The sequence below is a fragment of the Pseudorca crassidens genome, chromosome 12 (genome assembly GCF_039906515.1).
Source record: "Pseudorca crassidens isolate mPseCra1 chromosome 12, mPseCra1.hap1, whole genome shotgun sequence".
NCBI classification, from domain to species: domain Eukaryota; kingdom Metazoa; phylum Chordata; class Mammalia; order Artiodactyla; family Delphinidae; genus Pseudorca; species Pseudorca crassidens.
Genome location: NC_090307.1, coordinates 81079359 through 81094515, shown reverse-complemented (window position 1 = coordinate 81094515; position 15157 = coordinate 81079359). Strand labels below are relative to the sequence as shown.

Sequence of the window (15157 nt, the reverse complement as noted above, 5' to 3'; positions counted from 1 at the left end):
TTACATCTATAAATATGTAATAAATTTAATAAAGTAGATGTATGTCTTTATTATATATAATAATATATATGTATGATATATGATATATTGTGTACCTTGCTACTGGAATAAATTCAGAAGAATATAAGATGTGTATGTTATGTTATGTACAATTATATATTATAATAATATATGACATATAATAATATATAATATTATATCTCATATCCTTCTAAAATATTCCAGTAATGCAGGGTACATAATACATAAATGTTTTCACATTAATTTTTTTTAATGAAGGAACCAATATGTTAATAGTAGTTGTGTCTATGTGATTATAGGAAATTTGTATTTCATAATAAGCATGTTGTGTTTATTTAGAATAACAAAATAATAATTTGTAGGTGTGTGTGTGCTTGTGTGTATATGTGTGGAGATTGGTCACTGAGCACTCCACTTCTGACCTTGGCTATAAATCAGTAGTAATCTGGAATGCCTAAAATATCTAAGATGAGAGTAAAGAAAGAGTTTTCTCATTTTTGCTTTTCACAAGCCTCCCAACATTGCAGAGCCAATAAATATCAATATTAATGTAATAGTATTGTTCTAGAAATATTTTAAGATATAAATTGAAATATTCCATCTCTCAGGAATTCAAGCTAATGTAATAATACATAGCAGGATACTTTTTTTTTTTTTTTTTTGCGCGGTACGCGGGCCTCTCACCGTTGCGGCCTCTCCCGCTGCGGAGCACAGGCTCTGGACGCGCAGGCTCAGTGGCCATGACTCATGGGCCCAGCCGCTCTGCGGCATGTGGGATCTTCCCGGACCGGGGCACGAACCCGTGTCCCCTGCATGGGCAGGCGGACTCTCAACCACTGCGCCACCAGGGAAGCCCCAGGATACATCTTTAGATTGAGTTCTAACCAGTGTTTTCTTGTTTAGAACTTTTCAATTTTATTTTATTTTATTTTATATTTTGGCTGCATTGGGTCTTAGTTGTGGCACACGGGATCTTCACTGAGGCATGCAGGATCTTTCATTGCAGCGCGTGGGCTTCTCTCTAGTTGTGGCGTGCGGGTTTTCTCTCTGTAGTTGTGGCACGTGGGCTCCAGGGCTCAAGGGCTCTAGTTGAGGTGCGCAAGAGCTTAGTTGCCCTGCAGCATGTGGGATCTTAGTTCCCCGACCAGGGATCAAACCCATGTTCCCTGCATTGGTAGGTGGATTCTTCACCACTGGACCACCAGGGAAGTCCCAGAACTTTTTAAAATGTGAAAGTAGGGAATTTACTGCTTACTTGTTTGTATTATTTAACTAATAATTTCTAGTATAGATTTTACTGGCTCATTTATTTGGTTGCCACTTTCCAAGTTACAAAATTTAATTTATACTCCAACCTAGGCACCTTAAATCCTTAAATATAATCCCCATATTGTCTTAGACCAATTCCAGTTTCAAATAGGAAATAACAAAAACAGAAATTCCGATTTCAAATAGGAAATAACAATAACAGGTTCAGACGAATCAGAATATTTATTCTCCTAGTATTCTTAGTTCCTTGGTTAGTTGGTTGGTTTTAGCAGTTTCTTATTAACCTACATTATTCTGGTTATTATTTCAATCTGTTACAGTTGGTGATGGAATATTGCTTAGGCTCAGCCTCTGATTTGTTAGAAGGTAAGGATAAAAGCACTATCCCCTTCTTTTTTACCTTGACCAGAATGTTGTCTACTCCTGTATTAAAGCACACCTTGGGCAAACTAAATGGTTAATGACTTAGACTTAAGGGTTATGTGGATAAGCCATGCAGACTCTGTCTCTGCCGTGTCACTGAAAATATCTGAGTAATGATTAGCAGCCCTCCTGCTGTTTTAATTCATGGCCCATCCAGGGCAGGTACTATTAAAATGTTTGGGTTGTGTGATGTAGTATGTGTAGCTAAAAACATCAAATTCATGTGTATGTATGAAACAGAGGTAGATGGTATCGGTATCCAAATTATATTGATATTTAACCCTTTCACATCTCTTGACTGACCCAGTTCTCCTCTGCAGACGCTGTTATAATCAGAGACTGAGTTAAAATTTACATTAAAAAAAAAACTTTCTTATATTATCCATGATCTCTGAATAGAAATTGCTTATTAGCTGCTTTCACAAATAATGAAAACCTGTAGTTAGAAGGGGTACTTATACATGCTTGCGGCAGAGGAGAATAATGCAACCTAAAACACTCTAGGCACTTAAAATGTCAGAGGGCCTTGTAGATTTGGGCCTGACCAGTTGGAATCAGTGTGGCTTTGACTTGCAACTGACAAGTAAATTAACAATTGTTGCAGTGATTATCAGGCTTTGTTTTATTTTATTTTGAAGGGGTTTGTTTGTTTTTATGCTTCAGTTTCCTGTTATCTGGTTATTTATTGTTATTCTATAGAAAATATATATCCTATGTATTTAGGTGAACGTGTTCCCAAATTGTCATTTAAGAAAAAGTATATAATTCAGCCTGCTATAGCTGTATAATATAATAAAAATAGGAATGAAACTGATCATCTATTCCTGGCTTTTTTTTTTTTTTTTCCTCAGTTCATAAAAAACCACTTCAGGAAGTGGAGATCGCTGCCATTACTCACGGTGCCTTGCAGGGGCTAGCCTACCTACATTCTCATGCATTGATTCATAGGTAAGATTAGAGGCCAGTTACATTTTCATTTCAGTTACAGGACAGTCTGTTCAAGGAACCTTGAAAATTAGTGCATGCTCCAATTTTTAGGGTGCCTAAGAATTTATGGGAAGCAAATAGATTGCTGCTGCTTCTGGATGTAAAGAGTAAAGTTGCCCGGATTTAGTTCCTATCTCTTGGTCTCTCGCATATAACCACAAAGACTTATATCATCTCTGTTCTGTAGGTAACTATTCTCCAGGCATAGTGTTGCAGGGAAATTTGAAGAAGAGCCCAGCAACCTTTTGATACTGTCAAGAAAAAAAGGAAAGAAAATTAGCCTTCCTTGCATATATTTATTTCCTAGCTGAGTTCTTCTCCCTTTCCTGTTGCAAATAACAAATCAATCTCATGTAAATATATGCTGTTTTATCAATTTTACATTTTTTGCATTTCTTTAGTCCATATAGATATTTAGGAAGGTATTATTGTCTTCATTTTGGTAGATGAAGAAACTGAGACTTAAAAAGATTTAAATAACTTGCCCATAGTTTCCTAGCATTTATGTAATAAAGATTGAAACTCAGATTTTCTAACTCCTAATCCAAGGCTTCCCTCTAAATTACATTTTCTTTATCACAGCCCCACTCTCCTCTTTCCAACCTACTTCCCATCACTAACTTCTTAACAAAGATGTTGTTACCAATTTTTCCTTCTCTCAGTAAAGAACTTCTAGTACTGTTACTTTAATGAATGGTGACCAAGTAGTGGAATATGAGGTAGGCATAAAGGACCTGAGATGGCTCAAAAACAGAAGAAAAAAAATTTTACATTTACTAGGAAGAAATGAAACTATTAAGTCATAGGTTCCCCTTTTGCTTCTGTTTTAATCGTCCTAGAGTAACCATCACAGTTACTGGTACATACCACAAAGCAGAACTCCCTCAAGATAGGCAGACCAAAATTCCTGCCATGAATTTGGCTTATTCATAAGGATGAAGAATGAACGTAACCATGTCTAATAAATATTGATAAAATTAATTTAACTGTAATTTACGGATTTGACAATTTTAAAGTATATATATGTATAAACTTTAAAGTGTATATCTATCTATCTTTGGTATTAAGATGTCATTACTGAATGCCAACTTGTTTATGACAGTTTTGCCTGCTCCTGTTTTAAAGGTCAGTTCAGGTTTCTGTGCCTTTATTACCTCAATTTTCACATTAATTTAATGTTTTATTCTATACTACACTCTATCTTTTTTAATAGGTAAAAAGAGTTGAAAAGCCAAAAAGCTTTTAAAGAATGCTCTTTATTTAAAAATAAACTCAGATTCTTATTGTTTTGATTTAAAAGGCAAGCCAGGGTTAGTGAAAAGATATTTTCTGTTGTACGAGAAATAAATAATGCTTTTTTTAGTTCTCTCTTCCAATGCCTAATGTCTTCATGAGGAAAGAAACTGAATTTTCAAGGGAAGATTTTTGGAAAAGTTATTTTGAGAGCATTTGAACCTTTCATTTTCAACTTAACATGTTTTCCTCATTCCCTCTGCTTTATCTTTCCATTGCCCATCAACGTACAATTCTTAGTTCCTAGTACTCATTACACCTCATGACTTTTTTAAAGAGAATAAGGAGTACGTCCACATCTTCTCATTCCAAATTTTCATACTGCAGATTAAATTTTTTTAAATCATGTTTTTTAAACTTTTTGCTGCATAAAATATCTAGTAGTTTTAGTAGTAACCACTTGAGATTCTTTGTAATAATACAATAGAAATGCAATTTCCTAACCCCTAATCCTTGTTTGTTTTGATCTTTCAGGGTCTTCTTTTTACTGTACAGTGTTATTTTTAAAATAACACCTTCTCTATAACATGTACTCTCAAATGCCTTAGAGTTGCAGTTACAATTAAAGGCAGAGAGAAAGGGTCACAGGCAAGAAAGAAAAGGTATGTGTGTAGTTGAGGTTTATTGGTAGGTAGTCGATACAGAGTCACTGAAGGTTTGTTTAGACTGACTCCAAAAATGTCATGAAATTTGGAAGAGAAAAAAAAAAGGCAGTTACAGATGGTGCCAATTTTCCCCAGGACAAGCAATACTGTTGGTGACTGGATTCAGCAACTAATATGATTTTGTAAGTGTAGCAACTGAGTAGGTTTCCTTGTCGGCCATGTCTGCCTTTTTTCTCATTGCATTCCCTCCCTCTAAAGAAAGCTCTACCTTTTAGTAATTACTATGACCTACCAGTAAGTACACCAAGGAATCTGGGCCCCCTTACAACATGCAGTAATCACTAAATCCCCTTCTGGCTATCTGAGCAAGGTTTTTTTTTTAATAAACTTTTTGTCTTATTAATTGCATGCTCTGACCTATTCCATAATCAAAATTGAAAAGTAATTTTCTAACCCTCTTATTTTTTCCTATAGGGATATTAAAGCAGGAAATATTCTTCTAACAGAGCCAGGTCAGGTGAAACTAGCTGATTTTGGATCTGCCTCAATGGCTTCTCCTGCCAACTCCTTCGTGGGCACACCTTACTGGTATGTGGAATTAAAAAACCTGACATAGTTTTAAAATATGTGTATATAAACAAGATGGACTCATAGCACTGGTTTTGTTTGTTTGTTTTTGACAGTGTCTCACCGTGTGTCTCAAATGAGATTTCATTAGGAAGGACAGAAAACTCACTAGCAAAAAAGAAACCCTCAGACTTAGTATAAAATTTCCAGTGACTTTAAATTGTTCAAATAAGGTTGATGTCACTGTGTGTAAACTGAGTAGGATTATCAACTCACTGACCAAGCTCAGGTTTTAGACTTCATTTGAAGTTTCTTTTGAACTTTTCTCTTCAGGCAGAGTCTCTAGGTGAGAACAAGGTAGTTTCTTTAACCTTCTGTAGCCAATGAGCATAAATTTTACCTTTCAATGAAAGAAATCCAGATTCTTGTTTCTGTTGAATTCTCTGATACTTTACCTCACTTGTCATTCTGACTTAAAGTTTCACCCCATTCTATTCAAGACTGCTTTCCTTCCTTTCATAGATACATTGGAATTTCACTGTACCTTGGAGAATGAATTATACCTCTGGAAAATTACTTGCCTACTAAAAAAAATCAGCTACTATTTGAATATTTTTCCACTGTCATCAAATAGTATCTATTAAGCAACTACTTACATACACTAATAGAGAACAAAGCATATTAAACTATATGGCCCTTACCCTCCTAATGAAAATCCATTACGGACAAACAAAATAATATCCATTATTATAGCCAGTTTATTTGTTTTTTGACTTGTAACATCTTTGAAATATCTGATTGTATTGCTTTATGTAATTGCATAAAGTATTCTTCATGTTGTTTAAAGTAGTTTATTTAAATGTTTCATACATATTAATCCTTTACCAATCTCTCTGAGGTAGCTAATAAAATTCTCTCCATATTATGGATGAGGAAACTGATACACAGAAAGGTTAAGTAACTTAGCCAAGACCAAAGGATAGTAAATGGTGGAACCATGATCTGGTGAAATATATTGTTTCATGTAAATCACTGAGTGTATTGTTTATATTTTGAATAGTGTTTTTTCAAATTATTTGTGTAAGAAAATTATAACTTTATCAGATAAAACTTAGAATATGCCCCAAACAGCTATTTTATTGAATCACTTTATCAGGTGAATTTTTTTAATTTGCAACTTGAGTTTTGTACATTATGTTTGGCAGGATGGCTCCAGAGGTGATCTTAGCTATGGATGAAGGACAGTATGATGGGAAAGTTGATATTTGGTCACTTGGGATCACTTGTATTGAAATGGGTGAGTAAAGAGTTGTTTTCATTGTACTTTTGAGAATCACTCCGTATTATGATTGTTAATTCACTTATCCAGTGATTATTTAATGAGTTACTGCTATATATGTGCTAGGCAATGTGAATTTACTATATTTTTTTCTATGCTTTGGTATAACATCATAAGATTGCTTTTCTCTGCTATATTAAGAAAAAGAGTTTTGAGCAGATATGGCAGCTAACAAATGTAAGAATATACAATAGTTAGAATTAATATTTGAAAAATATCCATTCTCCATAGCATGAGTGATGATATATGTCCTTCATAGTAATATTCATTACTTAATTTACATTCCTATTTGTATAAGGGAAATCTGGAAAAGTAATAGCAGGCTTATCAAAGATTGGACTCTAAAAAGTAATAGCAAAAGTAATAGTAGGCTTATTAAAGATTGGACTCTAAAAACTGACATGGGACTTGTCACTGACATGGGACTTGTCACCACTGATGGCTCAGTGGTTAAGAATCCACCTGCCAATTCAGGGGACACGGATTCGAGCTCTGGTCTGGGAAGATCCCACATGCCACGGAGCAACTAAGCCCATGCACCACAACTACTGAGCCTGCGGTGTTAGAGCCCGCGAGCCACAGCTACTGAAGCCCGTGCTCCGCAACAAAGAGACGCCACCGCAGTGAGAAGCCCACGCACCGCAATGAAGAGTAGCCCTGCTCGCGGCTCTAAGCTCGCGCAGCAACGAAGACCCAACAGAGCCAAAAATAAAATGAATAAAAACTAACCTATATAGAGAGCAACCCCAGAGAAAACTTCATATTAGGGGATACCCCCAGCTTTAAAGTTGTCCTCCAAATATTGTTGCAATTATCTAAAATTGTCTAACATACCACAGAATCTCAATCCTCTGGTTGCATATTTTGAACTTTAGTATAACTTAAAGTTACCATTATCCATTGGTATACTGGTAATTTTAACCAATGACCCCCCTGGGGGGCGAGGGGAAGCATTTTGTAGCATTTGCCAAATTCTGTGGTGTAAGTATCCCCACCATAGCCAATTTCACGTTATCAGTTTGAATCACTAAGTGTGGAGTTGGAGAAAGGTATGCACAGCTAACCTTCGAAAGCCAGTGTGAGCTGGCTCCAGCACAACAGTGCCTTTATTTAGATTTTTTATTTAAAATTTATATAAATATGTCTAGTTTTTTAACAATCCATTTTAAAAATTTCTTTGTCGAGCTTTAAAATTTGTTTAATTTCTTCTATGTTGTTTAATATAGGGTTTTTTTGTTTAATTTCTTCTATATTGTTATCCAAATTTGTCCTAAGGATTTCTAAGTTCAGTTTGATTCTCAGAGTATAGTTTTCTCTTTCCCTAAAATGTTTGGCCTACAGAGATGACTTGGGATATGTTTGTATTGCATTTCCAGTTGCTTCATTGACCTCTTCCAACAAAGAAACATATGATAAAGATACACAATTCGTCTTTTTTTTTTTAAACTAAAGAGGTGTTAGTAAAGAAAACAAAAATTCAAGGAGGAAACAGAATATTTACTTAATTTTTTAAAATAAGTAACATTCATGTGTTTTGTAAATCAAAAAATATAAAAAGATAGGCAGTGAAAGGACTTCTTCTACCCCTGGCCCTATTCATACAATTCCTTCCCCACCCCTGTGAACACACACAGGGAACCTCTGTTATTAATTTCTTGTATATCCTTCCAGAGTTTCTTTACAAATATGTATATTTTTATATATATTATATATGTGTATATATGTATATATGTATTTATTTATTGTGTGTGTGTGTGTGTGTGTGTGTATTTATAATATATAACCTTCCATATCCGTGCCTTCCATATCCATGGATTCAACCAACTGCACATCAAAAATATTTGGTAAAAAAAAAATTCTGGAAAGTTCCGCAAAGCAAAACTTGCATTTGCCATTCTTTGGGCAGCTATTTACATTGTATTTACAACTATTTACATGACATTTACATTGTATCAGGTATTATAAGTAATCTAGAGGTGATTATATGGGAGGATATGATTAGGTTATATGCAAAAACTATGGCATTTTATATAAGGGACTTAAGCATCCACAAATATTGTATTCTGGGGCAGGCTGGGGCAGTCCTGGAACCAGTCCCCAACAGTTACTGAGGGACGACTCTAGAAATATGTATATATGCTTACTATATTCCCTTTTACTTCTAAATTAACATATACAATTGGTTCTATACTTTGATTTTTCACTTAATACCATCTTGGATCACTGTTTTATATTAGTAACTTAGACACTTTTTCATTTTTTACTGGCACTATGTTATTCCATTATATGGATATACCATGGTTTATTTGACTGGTCCTCTATTAATGGATATTGAGGTGGTAGATTTCTTTTTTAGTTTCTGATATTGTGTTATTCTCTGTTTCATACGGAACAAATTCATCTTATTAACACTGATTTCGGGGGGCACTCCGCAGAAATATTCGCATACTTTTAAAAGGATTCGTGACAAACTTCCAGAAATATTTTGTAGAATTTGACAAAGGTAGCCCTAAAATTCATAGAGCCAAAACCAGTCAAGACAATTCTGAAGAAACAGAATTTGGACAGAAGAGTCACTATACCACAGTCCAAACCATAATAATTAAATCAATATGGTCAATAGAACAGACTAGAATGCCTAGAAACAGACTCATCTATAAGTCAGATTTTGGTATAAGACAAAGAAGACATTAAAGATGAGCGGTGAAAGGATGGCCTCTTTGATTAATAATATGAGACAATTTGTTAATTATATGATAAAAGCCAAAATTAAATTTCTAGCAAATGCCATACACAAAAATAAATTCCAGATTTTAGTTAAATACTCAAAAGTAAAACTTTAAAACTTTTAGGAAAAGATCCTTTATGCCTCAGTTTCTTTACCTATAATATAGAGATAACAATCCCATGAAGTAAGTGCTATTATAATGAAGATTAAAGAATTAATGAATATAAAGTACTTAAAACCTGGCCTGGCATGTAATGAGCACTATGTAAGTATAATTAATATTATATTATTCTAGGAGTATACCTTTATGGGTATAGGGAAGAATTTTTCTAAACAATATTTAAAAAATAATGACAAATATGATAACTATTAGTACTTTAAAATATAAAGCTATATAAAACACAAAAATTAAAAGGTAAGCGTAGACTGATAGAAAGTAGTTGAAACATATCTACCCAACAGAGTATTGGCCCAGAATTTATAAAGAACTCTCACAATTTCTTTACCAAAAAGAAAAAGATAAATAGCCAGTACAAAAATGGGCATGAATATGATCAAGCGATTAACATTGAAAAGAAGACCTAAATGGACAACAAGCATCAGAAGATACTCTGCATCATTAGTAATCAGGGAAATGCAAGTTAAAACTATTTCACATCAGACTGGTAAATTTTTTTTTAAGTCGAAAGTTAATAAATTTGGAGAAGCTGCTAAAGAAACAGGAACTCTCATACACTATTGATAAGAATGTAAATTGGTATAAACATTTTGGAGGGCAAGTTGGCAGCATCTGGTAATAGGGATGTCAATTGGTATAACCACTTTGAAGGGCAAGTTGGCAGCATCTGGTAAGGATGATGAGGAGGAGTGTCAGTGACTCAACATTTCACTTCTAAGTATACACTTTAGAAATTTTATGCACGTACACTGGAACATGTGTGAGGCTGCAACCTTGTTTGTAGAAGCAAGAAATGGTGGAAACAACCAAATTCTTATGATGAGCTGGATCTACATGTATCATCATGGATAAATCTCAAATCATAACATTGAATAGTTAATGAACAAAGTCACTGAAGTTTAGGTACAGTACGATGCCAATTATGAAAGCTTTATAAACAATTTTATATATTATTTATGAGCATATATATACTAATAAAACATAACATAGATGTAAGAGATACCATCTCAGAATAGTAAACTCTGGAGGGCAGAAGAGGAATAGTTATATCTCACTTTTTTTTAGAAGAAAATATCTGAAACAAATATGACAAAATAATGTTAAATCTAAGCAGTAGGTGTCTGTTATAATACTATGCAAATTTTTATGTATTTCAAATATCAAATTAACTTTTTTAAAATTAGAAATAAATGTACATTCCTTTGGTTTGAAAAAAAAAAAGAAACTATTCTCTGTGTAGCATGGAGTTAGCAATTAGACACCCTGGATTTGAATCTTGGCTTTACCAGCACTTAGCTGGCAGGACAGTTATGTGTGGCTGCATATAACACCAGCAGGCATTCTCATAGTCTAGGATGTGAATGACACCTTCTGGGGTTGTGTAACGTGTTGATTCTGACGATGAGACCTTGGACAATTTTCTAAACTTCCCTAAGCCTCAGTTTTCTCATCTAAATGAAAATAACAATACATATTGCATAGGTATTGTCAGACTTCAATGAGATAACATATGTAAAGTGTTTAACATAGTGCTTGGCATATATCAATGCTCAAAACAGCTGACTGCATTCATATGTAGGATTATTCCTATTTTTGTCATTTATATTCTAAAGTGAACCAAAATTTTACTGCAACTGTAATAGCAACTCCTCAGTTACAACACTTTAAAGGGATGTCCCTGGAGTTGAACCTTACAACTAATTAGTGCCCACCCATTGTCTCAGAAAGATTTTTTACCGAAATTTTTCTAAAATATAACATGGATTCTGCCCTTCCCAACCTAATTAAATAGAGCAAACAACACACGCCCTTTTATGATGATTCAGCATTGTCATCACATCAGTTTTTGTACTATGTAGATGTAGTAATGACTGGAGTTTCAAACAGCAGTCGACATTGGTAAAATAGGTGCAGATCCCAGGAGGTACCTTAGTATTTCCTCTCTTGAGACAGGAGAGGAAATGTGCTTAATTTCTGATTTTATCATTTTATAAAAAGGAATTGAAATATATATAACAAAATGCTCTCTATATCAGCCTAACTTTGATTGCCTTTTATAAAATGATTTACTGAATCAAAGAACAGAGTAGCCTTCTCCCAAATTGTCTTATCCTCCACAACAGCTAGTCCTTCAAATTGATAGATGATAGTATTAAGTTATGCCTAAGAGCACAGACTATAGTCAGATAAACTTGAGTACTAATTCCAGCTCTGCCATTTTTTAGTTGTATGACTTTGGTCAAGTTATTTTAACTGTCTATGAAATTTGCATAATAAGATCCCCTACCGTATGGGGATTGTCTGGATTAAATGAAAATGTGGACATAAAGTGCTTATTATTACATCTGGTGTATAGTATGTGTTCAGTAAATGTTAGGCATCATCAGCACAATCCTAGTATATATCATATCATCAAATTTTTAATTTACATTTTAACATCTCTTTAAACTGGGAGGTATTTTACAGGCAACAGCATTTTATGATCATAATTGGCAGCATTTTGTTCTGAGTTATACATAAAATAGTGGTACATCTTAAATTGCGATGCATCTTGTTGTCAATGACATCTTAGATTCAGAGAAAGATGGTAGTACATGCTCAGTTAATATTCATAAAATAAAATTGTTACCAAGGACATTTAAATTCTCGGCAATTATTCAAACTTTATTATACTGGAAATGTAATAAACCATACAAGTACCTCTTTGACAGCTTTACTATACATCTCTATTTCCTTGGCATTAATCTTGTTAATGAACACATAAAAGAAGGGTATTTTTTTTTTACATGAAAGATGATTAAACTGCTGCATATATAAACCTAAGCAATGATTTTTCTAAGTTTTCTGTATGTTTCAGGTTTAATGAAATTCCAGGTACAGACAGTATACTTTAAATTTTACTTTTAATGTTGAAATTACAATGAAAGTTGTGGATAGTGCCTGAATAATGTGTTGTCCCCTTTCCTTATGATATCTCTTCTATGACAGTGTATATATATATTTTAAACATCTTTATTGGAGTATAATTGCTTTACAATGGTGTGTTAGTTTCTGCTTTATAATAAAGTGACTCAATTATACATATACATATGTTCCCATATCTCTTCCCTCTTGCGTCTCCCTCCCTCCCACCCTCCCTATCCCACCCCTCTAGGTGTCACAAAGCACCCAGCTGATCTCCCTGTGCTCTGCGGCTGCTTCCCACTAGCTATCTATTTTACATTTGATAGTGTATATATGTCCATGCCACTCTCTCACTTCATCCCAGCTTACCCTTCCCCCTCCCCGTGTCCTCAAGTCCATTCTCTCCGTCTGCATCTCTATTCCAGTCCTGCCCCTAGGTTCTTCAGAACCTTTTTTTTTTTTTTTTAGATTCCATATATATGTTATAACAGTGTATGTTTTTTAAAAGCCCCTAATCTGTACATTGAATCACTGAGGTGTCATTAGAAAGCAGGAAGATGATAATGCTGCTGGCACTCTCTCTCTTTCCTGGATCAAACTCCAAGGTCCCTAAGCGGTTAAACCTGCTTTACAAATTATCTTTTGATAAATTGATCTTCCGCTGAAAAACCTAGGTAAATTCATGCATCCTTGGAAGCTTCTTGGACATTGAAATTGTCCAGTCACCAGATATTTTATTTTTTGAGATTATTTCAAGAGGAGTTAATTTGACACTCTTCTGTTTAAGCTATAGACCCTTAGTTCACCAGCACAGACCATGGTAGGAGCTGGCAAATGGTTCATCAGCATTGACAGGGAATTGACTGTGTTCAGAAATGCATTCTCCAAGGGAAAAAAAGAAAAAAACATAAATGTTGTTTCATAGTTCCTCTGCCTGGAATTTTCTTCTTCCACATTATTATTGCCACTCACTGTTTGTGTTAATAAATGAATGTAGTGATGGCTGTTGAGGCGACAGGGGTATATTTAGTCTTATAAAGCTTCTTCTTCCTTTTTTTTTTTCATATTGAAATACCAGTACTATCTATTATAAAATGCACAGAATAATTGAAGAGGCACTGAGGTCTAGTGAAAAGACAAGTCTTGGAGTCTTACAGGACTGGGTTGAAATCCCAATTTAGCCACTTACTGTGTGGCTTGGTTTCATTATTTAGACTAGCTTACCCCAGTTCCTTCTGTTGGGAAATTGAAGTAATAGTGCTTATCTTGACAAGCTGTTTTGAGAATTACGAATAACATACCATATGTAACATACCTAAAGTGAATGCCTGACATGTAATAGGAACTCAATAAGTGGTAGCAATTATTATTATCATTAATTATTACGGTTGTCAACCATATTTGTTCATAAGAAATCTGCCTTTTCATGAAGTGTTTATCCAAAGATGGGGTACTCTCTGATCTTCTTTATTAAAATAAAGCTCAGTCTAGGTGCTCTAATTTAGCATGAACTTTGCCAAGCAGAGCAGTGTCCAAAGGTTTCTCTGAACCTTGATCTCATAAAACATACATGGAGCATTCAGAAAAAACTTGATCATTATCTTTAAATTAAATAAATCACTGTTTTTTTCTTTTAATTTAATTAATTCAGCTTTTTTATGCTTTCACCTTTTTCCTTTCTTTGGAGGTAAAATGGCTTACATATCACAAGGTAGCTTCAAAGCACTTCCGGTTCCTGTTCTGTTGCTTATCTAGAAGCTTCTATGCAGACTATTATATTCTACAGTAAAGGCTGACAAGCTTTCAGCTAAGGACCAGATAATAAGTGCTTTAGTCCTTTTAAGTCATATAATCTGTCATGACTACTCAACCATGCTGTTGTAACATGAAAGCAGCCATAGACAACACATTAATGAATGGACATGGCTGTGTTCCAATAAAACTTTACAAAAACAGGCTTCTAGGTGAATCTGACCCACAGGCCATAGTTTCCCAGCCCTTGCTCCATAGTATGCTGACTTAGCAATGAACCCTGTCACTATGGCTCAGAAGATTTATGTAGTACATCTAGCAAAGGACTTGAACATAGGTGAGGCCACCTGAAACTGATATTTAGCTAATGCTTCTCAGACCGTAGAGCTGTGTACTATATTTGGAATGCCTTTTTTCATGTGATTCTCTACTAGAGCTATTCCACCCATAGTGTGGCTGGCTGTCTTCCTGTCTTGTTCACAACAGGCTATCTGCCACTCACAGACCTCACATTCCTGCTCCAAATCCGCTACTGCCTTTCTTATTACTGTTGAATTGGGTTTTGTTGTTTTTGTTCCTTCATCCTCCCCTTTCTAAATTTCTATTTTCTTCTTTCTTTAGCTCCCCTTCCCTACTCTTTCTCCTGTGCAATTTCGTGTTCTTCTAAGCAGCTCGAATTGTATACCTTTTGCCAATGAGTGGGAGGGTTCCTATCCTTCTAATAGTGAGTGAAGCCATCACATAGTATCTTGATGTAAGCCCCAAGACTTAGTCACTCCTCAGTCATTTTTGTGACTTCTTGCTGCACAAAGATTCTTTGTTTGTTGACAGATTTTCTTCTTTGCCTTAATTTGCCTTACCTTCATTTACTTATCTAATAGGTATTTTGGGGCCACCCAAAATATATACCAGGTGTTGTGCTCAGCAGTGGGAATGCAAAGATGAGCATAATAGACATTGTTCCTCATGAAGTTTAGTAAACAGAACATACATTAAGTAAAGAATTACGTAAATAATTAGTTATGGTTGTGATAGGTGGTAGAAAGTTAAAATATAATTTGCAATGACAGAATCTAATGGGATACCTATTC

The 15157-nt window shown here is 34.6% G+C and overlaps 1 protein-coding gene across 2 annotated transcripts in view; it reads left to right on the top strand.

The window, feature by feature from the left end:
* TAOK3 (TAO kinase 3) overlaps positions 1-15157 on the top strand; it is a 183853-nt gene that overhangs the window by 111555 nt on the left and 57141 nt on the right. For both annotated transcript variants that reach the window (XM_067700765.1, XM_067700764.1), the window contains 4 exons: positions 1611-1656; positions 2565-2661; positions 5073-5186; positions 6371-6462. In XM_067700765.1, coding sequence (XP_067556866.1) covers positions 1611-1656; positions 2565-2661; positions 5073-5186; positions 6371-6462 — 349 coding nt within the window. The remainder of the gene's footprint in view (positions 1-1610; positions 1657-2564; positions 2662-5072; positions 5187-6370; positions 6463-15157) is intronic.